We start from the raw sequence: 23,377 nt of genomic DNA, 5'->3' as shown, positions 1-23,377 counted from the left end.
GTTGTAAAGGAACAAATTACAACTGATTGTGCTCTGTAATGGAGGCAGCCAAGCATATTGTTCAAACGCTTTGCTTCTTAATGCCTTAATTAGAAAGCCCGTTCAAAATGAAGCAGAACTTTTCAGTGCCAAGGGAATGTACGTGACATACCAGGTCGATGTGCTTTCCTGGACAGATTACGAAACCCCTCCTCAAGAACTGTGTACACAATCAGATCTGCAACAGAATGAGAAAATCTTATAGCAAGAGAAACACATGTTCTATTTAAATTTAGCAAAGAGTGTAATAAAAGAAGCCATATGGCCTTAGTTTATGGTGCTGTTCTGCTTCACACAAACCAGTGTGATTTTCCAGCTGGTCAGTAGTGATGGAAGCTGCTCTGTCTGCATGGTTTTCAGATTGTAACAGCTAGACAGTTCAATCTTCCTGCGAACCAAAACTGGCTAAACACTTGTTGTTCCAAAACACAAGTTGTCATCAACAAGCCATCTGATGTGATTCTTTTTTATTCTTCAAACTTTTCCAATCTTAAAGTGGTGGTGGTGGTGGGGACTTTTATTTCACTTTCACCTATAGAGGTCCATTATCACAGCCCATATTACATGCATGTCTGACAGCTGCAGCATCGCATTTACATACTTTTGGAGCATTAAAGCTAAATACTTTGTATCGCTTTATCATTTTTTGCAGTAAGACCATTTGGTTCTTGGTTATTCCAAGATGACAGTGAAAATGCCGGACATTTCCAAAATTACCACTGTGCTAAAGCATGATGTCTCACACTGTCTTTCACTCAATACAGACTTAAAGCCCTAGACTCTAGCGCCCTATGTTCTAGGACTTTAAATCTTGTTCATGATAACTGAAAGATGTCCATGTTTGAGTGAAATACAGAACTCATTAAGCAGTGGTAAACCCACAACAGTTTTCAAACCAATAGTAGCTCAACCACAGGACACCTTGTTTCCCAATCAAACTACTGCTACACTGCACAATTTTACTCTAACACACCAATTCTAAACTCTTGAAAAGTTTGTTAATGAGCTGATAAGTTGAGTACGTTGAGTGTATTAAAGGAGGGAAGCATACTATAATGTGCAATCTAGCATTGCTTCAGTAGCATTTAGGAACTAATGCTTTATAAGACTGCAGTCCTGGAGGGCTGCAATATTGCAATTACATTTTCCTGCTCATACAAACCTTTTTTTTCAGTGAGGCTGTGCCACCAATAGTTCATCTTCCTCAAACGTTGGAGTGTTGTGCAATTTGAAATGCTTTTCTGCTCACCGCGGTTGTAAAGCATAGTTATTTAAGTTACCATAGCCTTCCTGTCAGTTTGAACCAGTCTGGTTGTTCTCCTCTGGCCTCTCTCATCAACAAGGCATTTCCAACTACAGAATTGCCATTCACTGGATGCTTTTTGTCTCACTGGATGACTATGTATTATCTTCATCAATGTCAGTTCCTAACCACATGCTTGCTCTCTACTGGAGATTTCTGAGTAGTGGATGGTTTCTCAACCCAGCAAACAACAATATGCACACTGACTATGCTGAGAATATCCAGCACCTTTTAGATATGCACAAGCCAAACTTTTGAGTTATGTACATCAAATACTCCAAGTTTTTTCCCAAGTGCTCCTGATGATAACTCCACTGACATTTTTATATGCTCCACTGACCAGTAACTAATATATACAACCTCACATCGTGGCTGAAAAGCACCCCTTAGCATAAGATCAAAACAGTTTGAGAACAGGATTTGGGCTTAGCCTTAATTGATGTCATTCTTAGACAAGTGCACTCCTCCACCATGTCTTCTTGTCACTCTCCACTCCAATTTAAACTAGCCACCTAAAAATACACCCAGAAATTAGCCCCAACTGTGACAAATTCAAGTCCACGAAGCTTCAGTGATACACAGAGTACATTCTGACTATGTCTCACATTAAAGCAGTTTAGAAAATATGTATTTTAATCCCAACCACAGACTGTGGGCTGCACACTAACACCAACCACACTAGTAGCTTTATTTTGCTTCTTGCACTGCACATAGTTATATTTAAAAGCAAACCTTTCCTATAATTTAGCAATCAATTCAATGACTAGATCCAATGTTTTATCAAGAACAGGGAACATTTCTAGTATAAATCATAACTGAGCAGTGAACCTGTAGCTTAGGGCTTTCCGTTTTTGATTCTTACCAGGACTTAAATAAATACTATTGGCCAAGGTGATACCACCCAATTAAAAAAAATAAAAAATAAAAAAGAGAAGAAGATGTTAAAAGGGTGACATGGTGGCACAGTGAGCAGCATTGCCACCTCACAGCCCCAGGGTCCCTGGTTCAAAATGGAGCTCAGGTTACTGTCTGTGTGGAATTTTGCATGTTCTCCACATGTCTGTATGGACATCCTCCAGTTTCTCCGGTTTCCTTCAACCAGCTAAAAAACATGTCTGTAGGTTTTTTTTTACCTACAGTAAAAAACACAAACTCACTGTACAGCACCACAACCTCACTGTACAGCTAAGCTCACTCACACTCTTGCCAACCAGGACGGCCAGGAACCTTGGGGTGATTCTTGATGACGGCTTGACCTTTACAGACCATATCTCAGCAACTGCAAGGTCCTGTAGGTTCATCCTTTACAACATCAAGAAAATCCAACCCTACAACACCGAACAGGCTACACAGATACTAGTCCAGGCTCTTGTTATCTCTAAACTGGACTACTGCAACTCACTGCTTTCAGGCCTCCCAGCCAGCTCCATCAAACCCCTTCAGATGATTCAGAATGCTGCAGCGCGCCTCGTCTTCAACCAGCCCAAGAGAACCCATGTCACACACCCCTTCATCTCCCTCCACTGGCTTCCTGTAGCTGCCCGCATCAAGTTCAAGGCCTTGATGCTCACCTACAAGACCTTGTCAGGAACAGCACCCTCCTACCTCAACTCTCTCCTGAAGGCCTATGTTCCCTCTCGCAATCTGCGATTGATTAGCGACCGATGTTTAGCAGTTCCAACTCAGCATGGCGCAAGGTCCCTTTCCCGAACCTACACGCTAACTGTTTCTCAGTGGTGGAATGCACTTCCAATCTCAATCCGTACCGCAGAATCTCTCACCATCTTCAAAACACAGCTAAAGACCCACCTCTTCCGTGAACACGTAACCAACTCATAATAAAAAATAAATATATAAATAATTGATATATCGCTTTGCTTGTATTTTTCTCATTTGTAAGTTGCTTTGGATAAAAGCGTCTGCTAAGTGAATAAATGTAATGTAAATGTAAATGAAATGGCTACAGTAAAGTGCCTGTAGGTGTGACTGTGTGTATGCATGGTGCCCTGTGATAGATATGTTAGCTATCCTATCCCTGTAAATTCTCCCAGTATTCTTGGGATTGGCATTGGACCCACCATGACTCTGAAGCGGTTACAAAACATGAATAAATGTATTAGTACTATTTTTTGACTATGTATTGGATGCATAGAGATTTTTGACAGAACATATAATATTAAATGATCATTTGATCTGACATTATTTATACTTGTGATTCAGTTAATGAGGTTCGGATTGAACCCTTTAAATGGGCGTATACGTATAAAAATACGTGATTTTCACCATTACAACAGAAGTTTTAAGAAACGACATGCTTGTAGAACATTTTAGTATTTAGTCTAAGTTACGTAAACAAAGGTGCGATACTGCCATCCAGCGGGTAGTCGTAAAATAGCTATAATGTCGTAAAAATAGCCACCCTGGTTTTCGGCAATTGACTTCAACATGGCCGTGTCTGTGATATGTAGTAACACACAGAGCAGGTAAAATGGTCAAATTTTAGTAAAATAATGTGTGTTTTGAGCACATCTCTTCGTGAATTAAAATGCGGTGTTTTGTGTTTACCAGGGTTAGCTCCGTTTTAAACAGAGATGTCAAGCAGTTTGGCAAAAAGTTCATGTTTGATTGCAGTGAGGAGACCTGTTGGAATTCTGACCAGGTAAAGAAGGATTGCTAAAAAACAAACAAACAAAAAAAATTGTTAGTTAATATATTTGTATTTCTACTTGTATTCTTGTATTACTACTTCTAGCTTTCAGTAGCACGTCATGCTGAAGTTTTAATGGCTCTATGTGACTATGGCTGTTATAGTTTTGAATGCTGTTTCAGGTTGAAGTGTAGGTTTCAGTGGTACAGGGTGCTTTAGGTTTTCCCATCATCTGCTACTGAACATGGATTTAAAAGTGCATCATTTGCACTGATGAAGTGAGAGAGCTGGACAGACTAAAGGCCTAAAGCACCGCTGCAGCACTCTCTTTGGGTAGAGATGAATTCCCATTGCACCATTATCAGCACATAAACAAACAATATTTTGAGTCATGTAGGAAACTGTGAACCAAAACAAAAGCAAACCAACCCGTCGATTAAGAAATTTAAACCAAAAACATCAGCTCAGAATGCCATTACACAATACATTTAGGGTGTCTCTTTTAAAGTCAGTCATTTAGGGTGGAATTTTCCTCTAATAGGCTCCTGTCTTTCCATGGACTGTCATGATTTAGTTTAGTTGAGCTGCATTTTAGTGTTACATGTAGTAAATGCTCAGTTACAGTAAGTGCTGTACAATTATTTTATTTATATATATATATATATATATATATATATATATATATATATATATATATATATATATATATATTTAAACATAGTGTATACAGTAGTAAGATGTTTGCAATGTAGTGTGAGATTCTTCCTAAAGGAACAAATACCTATTTGGAAATCTGCCTTTTCTTCTCATGTCTGATCAAATTCAATTCAATTGCATGGATACAACATTGATTTACATACATGGTCATTAAACTCTATGAAAAAAAAAATCAGTGTTGATCTTCAGAACACGTGTCAGAGAAGTGTTTTTTGTGTTATTGTAATTTCCCCTTTTGTTCCACAGGGAGAGTGTCAGTGGGTGCTCCTGGAGTTTCCTGGGCCTGTCAGAATGTCTGAGCTCAAACTGCAGTTCCAGGGAGGATTTTCAGGAAAATCTTGCAAGTTAGAAGGTCTCTATCAGAAATGTTCTAAATTTATAACAAAACACTCGCATTTTAAAGCATTCCTAAAGCTTCACAGTACTCAGTGTTGTAACTCAATTGGAGTTGGAGTCTCAGACAATGTAGTACTGAATTAGAAGTACATGTTTCTGTATAGGGGAGAAATGCTATGAACAATTCAGTGTGACAACCATACAACCCTATATATATATATATATATATATATATATATATATATATATATATATATATATATAAATATATAAATATAATATAAATAATACTAATCATTTAAATATACATATATCTGTGTGTGTGTGTGTGTGTATATATGTATATATATATGTATATATGTATATGTGTGTGTATGTATGTATGTATGTATGTATGTGTATATATATGTATATATAAAATATTATAAGTATGAAACATTTTGCTAAAAAGTGTTAACTTCCAACCTCAATCCAGAGAGCAGAATCCCTCACGATCTTAAAAAAAATGGCTAAAGGCCACCTCTTCTGTGAATACTTAACTAAACCCAATAAATAAATATATAAATAAATAAATAAATAAATAAATGCACTTACACTGGCTCTTACACCTCATCTCTGCACACTTCGCTCCTCTAGCATTCAATTAAAAATCTTGTATGGTAGCACTACTTGTATTATTCTCCGCTTGAAATACCACTTTGCTTGTATTTCCTCATTTGTAAGTCGCTTTGGATAAAAGAGTCTGCTAAATGAATAAATGTAATGTGAATTTAATTTCCCCTGTGTATGGAGGCTTTTGGGACACCCTGTTTTATAAAACACTCACACTGGAGAGTCATTGTAAAAATGCTAAATAAACTCCTCTCCTCATAGAAAACTTGCAACAATTATAACTAAAATCCAAAATGAATTTATGTGGTGCATCCACCATACAAGTACTTGTTATTGTATATTGTAAGTGAGTTATTCCTATAGAACTGATCATGCATTAGAACAAGCACATTAATCTAAAGGTGTGCTTTGCCTTGGAGCTGGTACTACTATCACAGCTGCTGCTCTAGAGAATTAATCAACACCTTCTGACCAATCAGAATCCCATGCTGCAGTATAAAATTTATATCATCCTCTGAATCATGATCTTGTAACCTAAGATACAGGTAAAAGATAACATTAATAGCATAGAGATTTGCTTATAACCATATGCTATCATCCCTGTACACTACCACAACCTTATCTGTATTCTGTGATGTTTTGATAGTCAATCTATGTTGGACTCTGTACATACAGAACCACAGTCAGGCTTGCATTATTGAATGTTTTTTTTTTTCATTGTCTCTGTCCCAGGCTCTATTAAAGATGGGAATCTGGAACACATTATGGACTTCTATCCAGAAGACAACAACTCTTTGCAAATATCCTTTAAAAAAGGTTTCAGAGATCTATTCGTATATTTGAGTGAGAAGTCTACCCGTGTAGATTTGAGTTGTTGAATGTAATTTCCATATTCTGTGATTCATGATGCAGGAATTCTGACGTGCATTCCTGTACCTAATTTAAAGATGCAGTTTGGTCAAAATTATCTGCTATTTACATTATTTATCCCTGAAATGTGTGTGGTGTCTGTAGGTCACTTCATTTTTGGGGTGAAGGAGACTTTCAATACTTGATACTTGCATACGGCTTAAAAAAGCTCAAATGTTCCTTTAGCCACATGCTTACTACTTTTTAAAAATCTAAACATTAGTCACTATTATCAGTTAAGCAGTACTAATGATGGAGTAGAAACATAAAGTAGAATTTTGCCCAGTCGCTGGTGCTGGTTCATTGCCAGAAATCACACATCTTTCACTCATCCCATGCTGATATTATAGCCTTGACTCCTCACCCACAGCTTTCCCATTCAAAATGCCCCACTGGTGCAGAAGCTTAAAATAGTATTTGAAAACAGTACAGACTTTTTTGGAAGAATAATAGTTTACTCTTTGGACATCCTGGGAGAACAAGCTTCCTGATGTTTGGAAAAGAGAACAAATGAGAGAACCAGAACAAACAGCAAAAAGGAAACTGAAAAAAACAGCAAACAGGCAGCAGCTCGCTTTGATGGACAGCTCACCTGAATCTCTTGCACTCTTTCTTTGAGCACAGATGGACTTTTTATTGTATTAGTTTTATATATTGGGAATCAAATGTATTTAAATACTCACTAATAATTTTTTTTTTTTTTTAAATAAATGGCTTTGACCAACAGGTTTATAGTGATATTTTTATTACAAAGGAAAAAGCAGCATTCAAAAAGACAATTATGACTTAAATTTAGACATGTGATCATCGAAGCAGGTGCAGTATGTGATCCTCAAGCAGCTTTTGCACTGAAAATGAAAAAAGTGCTGGTCAGGCAAACAGTGTATTTATATGCAGTAACATTTGCATTATGACTTAACCTATAGCAAAAAGTATATACACTATATAATATACACTCATTTGAAATCTGATAACTGTAACACACTCCAAAAAAGTTGGGACAGTAAACTGTTTACCACTGTGTAACATCACCTTTTCTTTTAATTACACTTAAGTGTTTTGGCGCTGAGTGAAGACACCAGCTGGTTAAGTTTAACAAGAGGATTTTCCTCCCATTCATCCATTATGCATTCTTCAGCTGCACAACTGTATGGGGCCTTCATTTCCTTATTTTGCCCTTCATAATGCGCCACAGGTTCTCAATCAGAGACAGGTCAGGACTGCAGGCAGGCCATGCTAGCACCCGTACTCTTGGCTTACAGAACCATGCGCTTGTAATCTGGGCAGAGTGTGGTTTGCCGTTTTCCTGCTCTGGATGGCAGCATATGTTGCTCCAAAATGCGTACATATCTTTCTGCATTAATGGTGCCCTCACATAAGTTACCCATGCCATGAGAGACGCTGGCTTTTGGACCTGATGCTGATAACAGCTCGGATGGTCCTTTTCCTCTTTGGCCCAGAGAACACGACGGCTGTCTTGTCCCAAAACTATTTGAAATGTTGACTCGTCGGACCACAAAACACGATTCCACTGTGCTACTGTCCATCTCGGATGAGACCGAGTCCAGAGAAGTCGGTGGTGCTTCTGGACAGTGTTGATGTTTGGCTTCTGTTTTGCACAGTAAAGCCTTAATTTGCATCTGTGGATGCAGCGGTGAATGTTGTCGACTGACAAAGGTTTACCAAAGTATTCCCGAGCCCATGTCAGGATATCCATTACAGACTCATGACGGTTTTTAGGACAGTGATGTCTGAGGGATCAGAGATCACGGGCATTCAGAAGTGGTTTTCGGCCTTGCCCTTTACGCACAGAGATTTGACCGGATTCCTTGAATCTTTTAATTATATTGTGCACTGTAGAAGGTGAAATGCCCAAAATCCTACCGATTTCTCTTTGGGGAACACTGTTCTCAAAGTGTTGGATTATGCGCTGACGCATCTGTTGGCAGATTGGTGAGCCTCGACCCATCCTTGCTCTTGAAGGACTATGCCTTTTCTGGAGACTCCTTACATACTACGATTAGATGATTGCTTCACCTCTTTCACATCACCACCTTATTTCAACTTGTCACATCGCTGTTAGTCTTAAATTGCCCCTGTCCCAACTTTTTTGGAAGGCATTGCATGCATCAATTTCAAAATAAATATTTATCTTCAAAAAACTATTAAGTTGATTAGATACAACATCAAATACCTTGCCTTTATATGGTTTTTGTTTAAATAAAATCAAAGTACATTTACAAATCACTCCTGTTTGTTTTTATTAGCATTTTCCATACTGTCCCAACTTTTTCGAAACTGGGGTTGTTGATGAATTGGAGGATTAAGGATACTTACTTTTTTTGTAGCCAAGAGCAATGGCAAGCGCCACTGGGCTGTATCCGGAGTCTGCTTCGAATGTAATATCAGCTCCATGTCCTAAACACACAGTTGTGCTTGTTGTATTAGTGTGAATAAAATAAATACAATTATAATAATGAAAACTATAATTATAATAATTAGGTCTAATTCTTGTTTGTTTTTTGTTCATTATTCAGCAGTGCCGTGCCTCTGGCCATCTCTTTAGATTTTATATCACTATATCTAACAATTGCTTTTCAATCTTATTTATATTTCAGTATAATCAATACTGATGAAAATGTAGCCCCAAGAGCTTTTATTATATGGCAGGTGTATGTATGTAAAAGATGAAGTCAATTGGTCAGTAAATTAAATCACGTTTTTGTTTTCGATTCACAAATACTAGTCATTAATATTTTTTATTTCACCTTGTTCTTGGCTCAAAATGACCCTAAACATCAGCTCTGTACTATGAACAGGATTATAAAAAAAAGTGCACGGGTCACTTATGACCTGAACTAAAACAAGAAACCCATAATATCATAATACAAGAAACATACACAAACTACAAAAACAAACATAGATAGTTGATAGTGTTCAGTACAAAAGGTTATAAAAAGTAATCCCTTTGTTTTAAAAATGAGCATAATTATAAACTTACTTAACAGAGCTTGCACACATTTTATATGATTGCCACGAACTGCATAAAGAAGAGGAGTTCCTCCATTCTGTGTCAAAAATGAATAGAGGTAATACAGTTATACATGTGGAGATTCATTGATGCACTTTGAAGCCATTTTGTTTCATTTTCTACTCACCCAATCGTAGGAATCGACATCAACATCATGTTTTAGAAGCATATCGACGATGTCTGCGTATCCCCCAGCACTGGCTAAGGATAAAGCGCATTCTCGCTCCCGTGCAAAGGTTTTCGGATCAGCGCCCTGGTTTAAGACACAAACGGATTTGGAACATATCCAACACGAGAGACTGTTAGTCTACTCATCGTGTAGCCTTTCTTACCTTCTCTAGTAGAAATTGGACCATTTCAATCTCTCCAAATGCTGCTGCCCACATAAGTGGCGTGAATCCCCGTTCATCCTGACTGTTCAGTAGGGCATGGTCTAAAAAGCAAACAAATAAACCAAAAAAAGCCAAAAAAAAGCCAAGCATGTCTTAAATTTAAAATATTATCTCTGTTAATATTAATCTCTGTTTGTCATTGTATATAGAAATGCCACCAATACACAGTACTGCTTACCACTGGCAAGATGTGTCTTTACTTTTGAGAGTTCACCATGTGCGGCCAGTTGATGAATGGACAAATCTAGGAAATTAAGGAAGTTAAAATCTGTAATTCATTTCATACAGTATAGTGAACGCACAACTGATAATGGAAGATAGTCTTGGTGGTGTTTAAAATATGGGATCATACTAGAGATGCACGATACTAAATTTCTCAGCCAATACAGATAACCGGTTATTCAGAGTGATATCGGCCGATACCGATAACGTTAGTTCTGCCTTTTCTGCCTTCTTTTAAATTAATAATAATTAATTATATTATTATAATACACATTACAAGTCTTATTCCACTTTTCTGTTTAGATCCAATTGTCCTTCCTTCACATCTGCATTTCTAAATGATCCTTATGACATTAGTGTGAACACATTATCAGTAATGTGATCACATGTGATTATGCTGTGAATAACATTAACATAGGAAAATAAATGATCACTGGAAAAATCCATCCATTTTCTGTATAGCTTATTCTACACGGGGTCGCAGGGAGCCTGGACCTTATCCTAGGGGATTTGGGGCACAGGGTGGGGGGCGCTCTGGATGGGGTGCCAACCCAGCACACACACACACACACACACACACTATGGACAATTTAGAGATGCCAATCAGCCTATAATGCACGTCTTTGGACTGGGGGAGGAAACCCCCAAGGCACAGAGAGAGCATGCAAACTCCACACACAGGGCACAGCGGGAATCGAATCCCCAACCCCAAACGTGAGAGGAAAATGGGCTAACCACCAGGGTAAGAATTACGGCGGGGTTGACCTCCTTAAATAAGGTTTGATCCTCCCTGAAGGACGTCGAAGCAAAATGTGTGTGTGTGTGTGTGTGTGTGTGTGTGTGTGTGTGGGTGGGGGGTTGGGTAGTCTTGAAATTTTACTACTAAGTTTTGATAGTGAAGAATAGGTTGTATTGCTCAGTCTATCTGAAATAACGAGTCAATATGTACATTTGACCATCCCTAAAATGCCTGAAATACCACACGATTCTGCACTCAATCGGCAGAATGCAATGGAGATAGCATGGGAGACGGTGCAAGTGTTTGAAAGACACTTTTTCTTGGAAAATAAATGTTATAATCTAAATATAGTTGTATATCAAGCATAAAGCTTGAAATGTTTGTGGTGAAATGATTAAGAAGTTGTTTACCTGTTGACTTGTGGTCACTTTAAGGTTCGAGTGTGAATTAAATTAAATTAAGCTGATTAAATACTGTTAATTAAAATAGCATGCGACTCTGAATTTGAACAAATAATTTACAACCACAAAAATGTCAATTATACCATAAACGTTACTCACAACGTGTATTTTACCTGGCGTCTATGCTCACGCATGGAAGGTACTGCATTACACCCCCACGGCCCTGACCTATTGTCTTTGGGTGAAATGCTGGTATAAGGGGTAATGGAGTAGCATTGCTGCCTCATAGCTCCACGGTTTCTGGTTTGATCCTGAGCTTAGGTTACTGCATGGTTTTTTTTTTGGGGGGGGGGTTCTCCGGTTTCCTCCAACCTCAGGAAAAAAAGACCAGGAAGTGGACTGGCTATGCTAACTTGCCCCTAGGTGTGTGCATGGTGTCCTGCAGTGGACTGGTGTCCCATCCAGGGTGTGTCCCTGCCAAACACCCAGTGTTCCTGTGATCCACTGCGACCCTGACCAGGATAAAACACTTACTGGAGAAGAGTGGAAGAATGATTGAATGTGTGAGATTTTTCAATAAGGGATTTTGCATTGCATATGGATGTGTGTTGTGAGCAGCTCTTACTGTCCAGAGTGGCGGGTCGGACTGTGAGCTCGTTCCCGCGCTGTTTGTTAGTGAGGGTGGTGGAGTGATCAAGCGCGCTGTCGTCACTTATATTCTCCATCATGGCTTTATCATCACATCTGCTTCAAATAAAGAAAGTACACAAAAATCCCAACTCGACTCGTTTCAAAACTCTCATCCGTATCACACAGAGAAAACTGCAAGCAACAAAAACCTTTAAAAAAAACTTATTCAAACATGAGAGTTATAGAAATGAACAAGTAGTATTATCTTACCGGAACTCTAGGTCCTGTCTCAGCACTTCTTAAAGCAATTTGTGTTTATTTCCTGAATTATTCGCTAACAAAACTGAAACTAATACATACCTCGGTATTTCAAATCGCGTCGAGTCTAAGGTGTAAAAAACGGTCATACATTACACTTGTGACGCGTTTTGTTTAAAAGTAACAAATCTAAAGTCTTTTTCTTTTTTAGATTTGGCGAAGTTTAGACCGTTTTCTTTTCATCTTACGGTGAAAGCGCCTTTCCCCTCATACACGTCGGAACTATTTGTTATGTTTGATGTTGGAAGCCGAGCGAAATTTCCGGTGCACTGCACTGTACGTAATCGCACAACCCATGACAGCACTGTGTGGACATAAATAAACTACAGTATTTCTTTTAACTGCAGGAAATACTGCGTTTTGTTTAAAATGGACGACCAGGAAATGCCACTGAAAGTAAAGCGAGGTAAGGTAGCAAAAATAGTCGTTCTTCCTGTTTGGCTACGTGCCATATAAACACATGAATTTAGTTTGTTCCGGATTTATTCATGCAAACATTATTATTGAGCCTGCTAGCGCTAATACATGTGGCTTATTTTGGTTCAACATAATTGTCTGAGCTGTTAAAAAAAATATCTGACATGTATATGAACCATACAGCGTCGCAGGAGTTCACTATAGAAAATAAACCGTTTGTTTTCTCGGTGTCAGTGACGGATAAGTTCACGGAGAGCATGTACGTGTTGGCTAATGAGCCGTCGATAGCACTGTATCGCCTACAGGAGCACGTGAGGAGGTCTCTGCCTGAGCTGGTACAACATAAGGTAAGGTGCTTTCCATTTCTGTTTATTTTAAACATCGACATGAAGTGAATTATGAGCAGGGGAACGCGGTATCAATGAGGGTGTATATATATATATATATATATATATATGTGTGTGTGTGTATATATATGTATGTATATATATGTGTGTGTGTATATATATGTATGTATATATACATATGTATGTATGTTGGAGATTCGAATCCCACCTCTGCCCTGTGTGCAGGGAGTTTGCATGTTCTCCCTGTGGGCTTCCTCCGAATACTCTGGTTTCCTCCCCCAGTCCAAAGTCATGTACTATAGGCTGACTGGCATCTCTAAATTGTCCGTAGTGTGTGAATGTGTGTGGGATTGTGTCCTGCCACCCTGAGTAGGATAACCCTGGATGGATTTTTGACATCCACATGAGATTGTTTGCCGTTATCAAACGTCATAAAGCAAATTATTTTTTGGAACCAAGATCAACTGCACAGTCAGTAATAATGCCCAGAATGATACAATAAGTCTTGGTTTTATGTTATTTAGCAGTAACTCCAGGATTTTGTGATTGCAGAAATTAAGACAAAATCAAGCAAACTCTGCAATATTTGGAGGAGCTTGCACTTTTTCAAAAGTTCTGCAGATTTAGGCCAAGATGCATTATGTGCCGTCATCACATGCGCCGAACATGAGTACAGCTAAAAGGTCTCATTTACAAACATCACTGTGAAAGACCACACACAACAGTTTTGTGCAATAGCAATTTCACCAATTCAAGTGGATTTCCACAAAAAAGAGCAAATTACATTGCAAATTTAGAAAAATAAGCCACAGCAAAATCAAGCATTTTTGGCCACAACAATCTAAAAAAAAAAAAAACAACTCTGGGAAATCCTGTATGGACTGTGTTTAACAGTTTGTGTCACTTCATTTTCTATAGACAGACATGCAGAGCTGGGAAGAACAGAGCCAAGGAGCAATTTATACAGTGGAGTATGCCTGCAGGTAAGAGTTTATTCACCTAAACATGGTATTACTAGGTCAAAACAGTACATTATGTGGAATATATTTTGCCTGTTTTTATTCAAGCGCAGTGAAGAGCATGGCCAACAGCAGCCTCTATTTTAAAAACATTGACGGACTGCTGAAACAAGCCATCGCAACAAAGGAACAGATCAGCGGTGCTCAAGGACGCAGGTAGATTATGTGGCCACTGTGGCTTTTTGAAATATCAGTTCACATAATCGCACCATTTCACCATGACCCACCTCAGACTAATGTTTCTCAAGTATTTACTTGCTTCCTTTCGTCAAAGGCATGTAAGCCAGCTGTGTTGGTTTTATAATTTTCTTAGTATTCTGCTGTGCCAGTTATTATGGTGTATGCCATGTTCAGTCATTCTGTTACAGTATCATTTGATTTTACACTGCTTCTTATGTTTCTTTTTTTGCTAAATAATGAAGCTTTTAGAGTTGCATAATTTTCATTTTGACCAATGCATGCTGCTTTAGTTGTGTGAAACCTGTACCTAATGACAGTGATCCTCCACCACACGACTCTTCCACATCATCATCATGACGAATGGAAATCTATAAGCAAGGTTAGTGCTGCCTCCCTAGTAATAACTTTAATTACATTAAATGAAAAGTAAGCCCACAGTTTGATCCAGAGTTAGACCAGTGGTGAATTAGTCCCATTGTTTCATCTTTTGGACATAAAAGTAAGTTTTAATAAACTCTATATTTCTGTGGCAATATATTCCTTAATTGCCAAAATCAAGGAGTTCCTGAGCTAAAAGTGGGGTTTGCCATGTTGCTACAGATACAGAGAAGTGTTTCATGAAGTAGTTTTGTCAGTGGTTGGTTGATGTGTTCAGTTTCTGTGTGATAAAAAAATGACAATCATAACTTTAATCAGGTCTTCCAACATTTATGCATTTTGTGTTAGAGATCTGCATTTTAACATTGGGGTACACTGCTATGAGGTATTACTCAAAAATATGGCAAAATAGTGTAATAGGCCCCAGATTCCATTATAGTGCTGCTATATTTAGGCTTTCAAAAACCAAATCATTTAATTTAAAGGGGTAGAAATGTATTCAGTTCTGATTCAGGGTGCCAGAAAACAATAATAAATCAATACTCTTGAAATTAAAAAAAAAAATGTATAGCCTACATTATGATTTTTCTCACCTTGTCCACTTGCTGTATATCATTTATCAATTATGAAAAGCACTGAACTTAATATATTTCTGTAGTGTTTATTTTTCATCAGAAATGTTTGATACTATTGACACTTTTACATCCTAAAAAAAATATAGTCTACAAAGTAATATAAAAATCCTAATACAATGTGGTCTTTCAAGAGAAAATCCAAAGCACCTAACAATTATTTTTCCTAAGATAAGAACATTTCAAATCCAGTTACACTTCATGAGTAGACTTTATAAGCATGAATTGTTGAATTATTTATCAGGCTGAACAGGTTTGTGATTGTTGCGGCTTTTTTCAAACTTTGCGAAGTAACTTGCAGAGTTTTTTGTGCTTTTTGCAGAAAACTACATGAATTAGTGAAATTGCACAAAATTGTTTTGCACGCTCTTTCACAGTGATGTTTGTTGGTAAATGAGACCTTTTAGCTGTACTCATGTTCGATGTACATGAAGTAAAGTGGGCTTTGGCTGAATGTGCGTTGTGATGATGTCACATGACGCGTCTTGCCCCAAATCTGCATTGATTTCGAAAATTGCAGCGTTTTCTTGATTTTGAGTTAATTTCTGCGATTGCAAAATCCCGGAGGGACTGATTTATCATTTGTGTGGACAGAAATTGAAAGTCTAGAGAGTTAATATAAAAAAAGTGACAAGACCTACAAGCACACACTTTATCCGTTAACACTGTTTACATGGTTATATAATTGTAGGATGAAGCGGTAGTGTTTTTATATGTTAGTTCTTAGTGCTGAATAGAACTTGAGTAGTGTACCTTCTAATGCATGTAGTTCAAATCACCATAACTAACAAGAATCTTATCGCATATAGGGTGTCATGTCAGGCAGAAAACCGAGAAATTGTGGTGTAGTGTACAGTGGAAAGTCTGTAGCAAAAATAGTAAAAGGAACAGTTCCACTTGAAAGCCTCTCACAGTAAAACTGCTCACACTAAGGTAGAGTCTTTGCCTGTGGCTTTGCGAGTCAGCACAGTTCTCATCTCATGGTTGACACCATTCCAGGGCTTTGTGTGTGTCTGGAGCAGGCTGGATTCAGTAGACGTGGTCCTGTGCATGCGTCCACTCCCACCATACACCTCTCTTTCATTGGAGTGTTGTTGTTTGGGCTCTGTGTAGGAGAACAGGTGGTTCATGCTGTCTTCACTGCGTTGTCTTGTGGTCTTTTCTCGGAGACTAAGCTCTGATGATACTGTGCAGATGCCAGCACTGCTCTCAGGGTCGTTCTGGTACATGGTATTGATGTGTTGGTTGAGAAAGTGTTTGGATGTGCACGCAGCACGGACCAGCGTATGAGCCACTAACACCAGTAGCACCAGTACACCTGAAGAGAGCACACACACGCTGGCTATTCCTGTCTCAATCTCAAAGACCAGCAACATGTAAATGGACAAAGCTGTAAAATTAACAGAGGAAATATGATCAACAGACCAAACAAGAAAATGTTTTACAGATATTATGTACAGTCATGTGGAAAAAAGAATAAGTACACCCCATTGAAATTGTTCACCTTTTTTTAAAAAAACAAAAAAAAAACACATTTGGAGAAGCAAACATTTGATCATCTTTGAAACAGTACCTATTAATAAAGTTGATATACTTGAACAAAAAAATAGCTTTTTAGATCATTTATTTAACAGAAATATCAATAGATAGTGATATTCTTCTGTGGAAAAAGTAAGTACACCCTTGGTCTGAGAAGTTAGTATTGCTCCCTTTAGTAGAAATAACTTCTTGTAGGTGTTCTGCATAATTGTCCACCAGTCCATGACATTGGCTTGCTGGAAATTGTGACCACTCTTCCATGCAATATTCTTTCAGTTACAAGATGTTTGAGGGTTTTCCTGCATGTACTGCCCATTTTAAATCCCCCACAACATTTCAATGGGATTCAAATCTGGGCTTTGACTAGGCCATTATGGTTATGGAACCCTACAGTTCTTGTTTTTGAGCCATTCCTTGGTGGATTTGCTAGTGTGCTTAGGATCATTATCCTGGGAAAATTTCCACTTGTTTAAAGGCAGCGAAGCAATCCCAAGCCATAACATTTCAACCACCGTGCTTCACAGTTGGTATGAGATGCTTCTTTTGAAAAGTTGTTTTTGGTCAGTGCAAAACATGTCTGCTGTTACTGTAACCAAACAACTCTTATCTTTGATTGTTCTGTCCAGAGCACCTTATTCCAAAAGGCCTGGTCTTTTCCTATATGCTCATTGGCAAACTGTAGTCTTGCAAAGGCTTTTTCCTGGTATGCTTCGCATGCAGGTCAAATTTGTGCAATCTCTTTCTGACTGTAGAAGCGTGCACTTTGACACCAGCAGTTGCAGGACTTACTAACAGATCCGGTGATGAAATGTTTGGGGTTCTTGGAGACTTCTTTTTGCATCAGACGGTCCGCTCTTTGGCTGAATTTGCTGGGACGGCCGGTCCTGGACAAATTGGCAGTCGTTTGTAATCTGCGCCGTTTGTAGATTACTTTCCTTACAGTGGAATGACGTTTTTAAAATAATTTGGAGATCTTTTTAAATCCCTTGCCAGACTAATAGGTATACACAACCTTTTTTTCTGAAGGCCTTACAGAACTCTTTAGATCTTGGCATGATGACACCACACACCTCACTAGCAAAGGAAACAGCAGACACTAGATATGAGAGGGGTTTAAATAAGATAGGTTCTACCTGCACTCCCTAAGCAGGTTCTAATCACTGGCACCCAATCTTGAACACGTGATTCGAATTTTATGGATTTGGTGGTGTGATAAATGTAGGGGTGTACTTACTTTTTCCATGTGACTGATCTGTTTTTTGCTCATTTAAATTGTGAAAATGACTATAAAATTAAAATTTTATGCCATTTGATAATGTATAAACGTTATTAATAGGCACTGTTTCAAAGAGGATAAAATGTTTGCTTGTCCAAATATGTAAAAAAATAAATAAATAAAAGGAAAAGAAAATTTCCATTCCATGGTGTCATTTTTTCACATGACTATTTATATCCCTTTGACTGCTAATGTGTTAATTTATTTGGTTTCTGCAGGAAAAGAACTGTGGATCCTGGGATAATGAGAGACACTTGTGAGAAGCAGAATTCTGGGATATGAAGTACAGTTACGAGTCTACTGAATGGACTCCATTCCAAAGGTGTACCTCGCTCAATCAGAGTGTGACGGCCTCTTGAATTGTGACTTTGGCAACTTGACAGAGGCTTGAGAGGAGTGAATGCGAGTACTCTGCCCAGTTCTCCATTACAGTGCTTCATCAAGTGTGTGAAGGAAAGGATTATTCTCGGTCGTATTTAAATATATTCAAGTAGCTTTAAACTGTATTGTGCTGTTTCATGACAATGGGTTACTTTTAAACTGATCTGATATGTTGCCTAAATACGTTTTGTTTTTAAAACTGGTTTTGTAGGTTATACATGTAATTGTAGCATTAAAATATATGGCCAAATGATTGTTTTCAGTTAATGTGACTTGGAATATTATTGTTGTAAAGCTTTAGCACTGATGGCACTTACCACCAAGGTAAAAAGAAATCCCAGCACAAAACAAGCCGATAGCGACATGTCGAATGACCCTACTGTCTGACAGGAACCATTCAGCCCTGAGGGAGGAAAAAAAAGAGGTCAAGCACATCGAATGCAGTGTAAAAGTTTTCACTCCACTTGCTCATGGGTGAAAATGCAAATTTTATTACCTGTATTAAACAATTATACTTCTTTTTTTTTTTAATGATGGAAGTTAAAAACATCCTCAAACAAAACCGCAATCCAAAACATTAGGTAAACTAACAGAAAAATAAAATCAATATATCATCAACATTTTAACATCTACTAGTTAACCATTGTGTTACTTGCTAATGAAGAAACATTTATGAAACACACTAAACATCATGGTTAAAATAAATTTCTCTGCTGTCTTTGAATGAATTATTCTCAGTAATAAAAGGTGCCAGACTGTATTTTTTGTTTGTTTGTTTGTTGCTGGAGTGGTGGATACCTTTTGTATCTTTAGTATATCTCTTTTACTTGAGAAGGTGGTGTATCTCTAAATAGCTTTTAAGTATACCAGTGCTCCTTAAGGCCCAACTATATACTTATTATTTTTTAAGGTATAATGAAAGGTCTGGTCCTACAGTTACAAAAGATGTATTGAATGCTTGATGGTAGAATTTCAGCCAGAAGGAAGAGTAGGCTACAGTTTGCCTTTTAAAAGGTGTATGCCCCCCCTTTTTTGTTTTTTTTTTTTGGCTTTACTGTAATAATTGTAGTTTGTATTCTTGTTCAGTGGCCTTGTTTGTTTGCCTATAGGTGTAAATAGTTTGCATGGAGGGGTTTCCAGAGTGCAAGGTTTAATCCTGCAATGGAATTTATCAGAGGCTTGTTAAATTTGTATGGGTCCTGGTGTTGTAATAAATAATCTGAAAAGTGTACCACAGGCTAGATTTTAAACATAAGAAACCTTAGTAAAGGGCGCAGGAAATGTCCGAAACCCGTGTGTGTGTGTGTGTGTGTGTGTGTGTGTGTGTGTGTGTGTGTGTATATATATATATATATATATATATATATATATATATATATATATATATATATATATATATATATATATATACACACACACACACACATACATACATACACACCTGTACCTGTGTGTGTATATATATACACCTGTGCGTGTGCACGTATGTATACCTGTGTGCGTGTGTATATATATACACACCTGTGCGTGTGCACGTATGTATACCTGTACCTGTGTGTGTGTTCTCTCCACATCTCGGTGGTAAAGTGCGCGTGCAGCAGGCAGATGATGGCCGCGCTGGAGTTGAGGGTGAGAGAGAGCGCAGAAAGCACGGAGGAGAGCGGCTTTAACACGGCCCACATTTCCTCCGGTACTGCGGATCCAGACTCCTTCACCACGGAATTCAGCTGGAAAATCAAACTCACCGACATCAGCGACATGATCGCCGACAAAACCCCCAGCAGCGCCAGAACGAGGAGAGCACGCTGGCTGTAGCTCATCGGCCTGAGTGTTAACCCCAATGTTTTCTGCAACAAAATGGAGTGAAAGCGAGTTCTTCAAGTCCGTGGGTTTCGATCAGATCCAAAACCTCTTTCGCCCCGTGTTTATCCGGTTCGGAAATGCGCTTCCTCTCTCCTCCTGCTCACGATGTCTCCTCCAAATCCCCAGATTTAAAAAAAAAACACCTTGAAACAATGAACTTTTCAGTCGCATTCCCCTCCCAAACAGCACAGCTAATCACCGGCTCGAACAAAATTAACGAAAACCCTCACTACTGCACCGAAACCGTCTCTCTAACGCACTACACTAACTACTGCACCGTTTTATTAAACTAGTCACTAAGTGTACTTTCAGACGTAGCTGGAAACCAAAATGGCATTCACAAGCAGGAGTATTACCCCGGCAGGTGCAAACTAAAGTCGCCCCCCTCCCACAAAAAACAACAACAAAACTATCCAGGGCAATAAGAAGTAAATTCACGCTGTGCTGGAGTGCTGTAAACTACAAGCTACCAATTTTCCTTCTTGAAAATCTCACTCGAGCATCACACCAAGTTGTAACCTATTTATGCTGCTCTCAAATCCTCCAAAATATCTCCTGCTCACGAGTTCAGAGAGTGATTACCACGTGCTGTGCGTTCAAGTGGGTCTGAGCTAAAAAAAACAAACAAAACAAAACAAAACAAAAAAAACCCCAAAACAAATAAATAGAAGGACAACGTGAGAAAACGGCTTTATTTATTTATTTATTTATTTATTTTAAAATGGTATCTTCGAGGGCAAGAAGTTTATTTTGCCTTACTGAAATAAGAAGTGAACAGTTAACATACAAAATGTTCCCAAACCCTTGCTGTAGATCATATCAGAACTCTGAAAGTTGGGCTCAGAGAAAAAAAACGAGATTAGACATTGTGGTCGTCTCGTAATTAGAATATTTCCATAAGACAGCATTACAAGTGTGTAATTTGTCATTCTGGGTGATACCAGTTTATGAACTGTGAGGATGTGTGAATTGTTTTGTGATACACTATATAGCCAAAAATATGTGGACACCTGAACATCACACCAATATGAGTTTTTTGATCATCCCATTCCAGAGTTAGTCCCTCCTCCATGTGCTGTTATAACAACCTCCACTCTTCTGGGAAGACATTCCACTAGATTTTGGAGCATGACTGTAGAGATGCACCCATTCAGCGCCAAGAGCATTATTGAAGTCAGACACTGATGTCTTCATGGAGCTTGCTTTGTGCACAGTCTTAGTTCCAGTGAAGGGAAACTGTAATGCTACAGCATACAAAGACATTCTATACTATTATATAAAATCTAAGGAATTATTATACAATTGTGTGCTTCCAACTTTGTGGCAACAATTTGGATATGAACCACATATGGATGTGATAGTCAGGTGTCCACAAACTTTTGGCCACATTGTAAATTTATTTTAAGGTGTATCAGAACTGTTTCTGAATAAATGTCTGATAAGGACAGGGTGAGAATTAATTTGGGTCTGTGTTTTGGCAGGTTATGGTCTTGTGATCTAGGCTTAGTGAAGTGAAGTCTATGTAAAAATTTTATATTTAAAAAAATATAAAAATTTTTGTTTCCATGTAATAGCAGCATGTGCAAGCATTTATACGTGTGTTTAATATATCAAAGAAAATTATATTCTACTCAATCTTTGGACTTATATACTATGTAGAATATCAGTGGATATATCAGTACCAAAACAGAGTCAAGTCAGGTCTACTAGTTCACTATCTACTATGTACTATCCTCCAGTGACTGCCTGAATGCAACAGGAAAAAAAAAATTATGTTGTTCTTTCTTTCATGCTTTCTTGCTTTCTGTCTTGTTTGCATGCATGCTTGCTTTCTTGCTTCCGTGCTTGCATGCATTTTTGCCTTGCCCTCATTCCCCTATTCTTTCAAAGTGTTTAATTCATCTTATACCAAACAATTTCCCAACAATTACAATTTTGAAAAACTGATGTGATGTCATGTTTTTATCTGTTCATAGTATAAATATATGATATATCTAATTAAATAGTTGTGAAATGTCTCTGAGACAAGTTAATTCCTGTTATATTGTAGCAGCTATAAACAGTCATTCTCTCGCCAATAATAAAAATTAGATTTGAACTACATTATATTACCTTTTACATTATATAGCATATATTGCGTTTTATCACGTTACCATACTATGCCTGAGCATCTATATTATTATGAATATTTACTATTTAATCCAATGAAAACCCTTACCTGTTACCTTAACAGCAAACACTGAGGGGAACAATGCATACGACACACATTTTTGCTCAGGTTACACTGTGTATTTAAAATAAAAATTCATTCCAAACCCTAAAGTATGTTTACGGATATACTTTCTGTATTTGATAGTGTATGCACTATGCAGGTGTCTTTTTTTCTTGAGTGCCTTGTCTGTATGTTGTGAGGAAAGTCACTGTAAGTCAGCCAAGCCAAAAACGATCTAGAATAAAGCATGTCTTCATTATTTCTGACAAACTTCGCTTGCAGTCAGCAAGTGGGTTTTAATGCTTCAGCCTCAATGGTGGGAACTTGCAGACTACCTTTGCACTTTTCCGAGTAAGAGAAACCAGATACTAAAAAAAAGTATACACAACGAAGAATCGCTCAAACATATGCATACTGGCCAGAGAATCTATTTCTGAATTCAACAGGCCCACCACATGCTCAAAAACATCAAAGCCACTGATGTTGTAAAAAGCAGAAGTGAGAAGTTTCAGGAAAACAAAAAAATGTGCATTTTCCAAAGGTTCCCTCACTCAGAGTGAGGCCTGGCATAACTGTAATTTCTTTGTGTAGTGCCAAACAAATGGTTATAAAGTGTCAACACTTTTTCTAGAGCATGTAAAAACGGTAGTGAACCAATCTTTGTGCAATGCTGTTTTGTTTTCTCTTCCAGCCACACAGATGGTTTCCCCATGAAGCCATTTACAGGTAAGGATCCTCTAGTGTTGATTCTGTACTACACTGAAGGGAATCCAGATGTGTGCAGCGTGGACCTGTTGCTCTGGGGCTTTTAGCAGGAGGTTGCTTCTTCTTGCATCA

General features: G+C 38.1%; 4 protein-coding genes across 9 annotated transcripts; 2 read left to right on the top strand and 2 right to left on the bottom strand.

Annotated features, from left to right (window-relative positions):
* Positions 1-3,776: 3,776 nt before the first annotated feature.
* On the top strand, positions 3,777-7,287 carry nr2c2ap (nuclear receptor 2C2-associated protein). The gene is made up of 5 exons (XM_053683238.1): positions 3,777-3,825; positions 3,911-4,001; positions 4,953-5,058; positions 6,387-6,455; positions 6,933-7,287. Exons 1-5 carry the CDS (start codon positions 3,788-3,790, stop codon positions 7,052-7,054), a joined length of 426 nt encoding a protein of 141 aa, XP_053539213.1. The 5' UTR covers positions 3,777-3,787; the 3' UTR covers positions 7,055-7,287.
* On the bottom strand, positions 6,951-12,567 carry rfxank (regulatory factor X-associated ankyrin-containing protein). 4 transcript variants are annotated; one of them, XM_017478737.3, is made up of 8 exons: positions 12,249-12,567; positions 11,974-12,095; positions 10,165-10,230; positions 9,927-10,027; positions 9,722-9,847; positions 9,565-9,631; positions 8,901-8,981; positions 6,951-7,411 (listed from the first exon to the last, which is right to left on the bottom strand). In XM_017478737.3, the coding sequence occupies exons 2-8, from the start codon at positions 12,074-12,076 to the stop codon at positions 7,368-7,370; spliced, it is 588 nt and encodes a 195-aa protein (XP_017334226.1). In that variant the 5' UTR covers positions 12,077-12,095; positions 12,249-12,567; the 3' UTR covers positions 6,951-7,367. The 4 variants fall into 4 exon arrangements, with proteins under 4 accessions (XP_017334226.1, XP_017334227.1, XP_017334224.1 ...); XM_017478738.3 differs by having other exon boundaries at positions 11,974-12,092; XM_017478735.3 differs by having other exon boundaries at positions 12,339-12,567.
* Positions 12,565-19,225, top strand: borcs8 (BLOC-1 related complex subunit 8). Of its 3 annotated transcripts, none has more exons than XM_017478742.3 (6): positions 12,565-12,702; positions 12,948-13,060; positions 13,979-14,043; positions 14,128-14,235; positions 14,577-14,638; positions 18,303-19,225. In XM_017478742.3, exons 1-5 carry the CDS (start codon positions 12,666-12,668, stop codon positions 14,614-14,616), a joined length of 363 nt encoding a protein of 120 aa, XP_017334231.1. In that variant the 5' UTR covers positions 12,565-12,665; the 3' UTR covers positions 14,617-14,638; positions 18,303-19,225. The 3 variants fall into 3 exon arrangements, with proteins under 3 accessions (XP_017334231.1, XP_017334229.1, XP_017334230.1); XM_017478740.3 differs by having other exon boundaries at positions 14,550-14,638; XM_017478741.3 differs by lacking the exon at positions 14,577-14,638.
* Positions 15,279-20,909, bottom strand: tmem221 (transmembrane protein 221). Its single transcript, XM_017478734.3, has 3 exons — positions 20,017-20,909; positions 18,783-18,868; positions 15,279-16,659 (listed from the first exon to the last, which is right to left on the bottom strand). The coding sequence occupies exons 1-3, from the start codon at positions 20,283-20,285 to the stop codon at positions 16,193-16,195; spliced, it is 822 nt and encodes a 273-aa protein (XP_017334223.1). The 5' UTR covers positions 20,286-20,909; the 3' UTR covers positions 15,279-16,192.
* Between the last annotated feature and the right edge of the window lie 2,468 nt (positions 20,910-23,377).

Source organism: Ictalurus punctatus, chromosome 10 (genome assembly GCF_001660625.3).
Source record: "Ictalurus punctatus breed USDA103 chromosome 10, Coco_2.0, whole genome shotgun sequence".
In the NCBI taxonomy this organism is placed as follows: domain Eukaryota; kingdom Metazoa; phylum Chordata; class Actinopteri; order Siluriformes; family Ictaluridae; genus Ictalurus; species Ictalurus punctatus.
The sequence above is the reverse complement of the archived record's forward strand: the minus strand, read 5'-3'. Positions and strand labels throughout refer to the sequence as shown.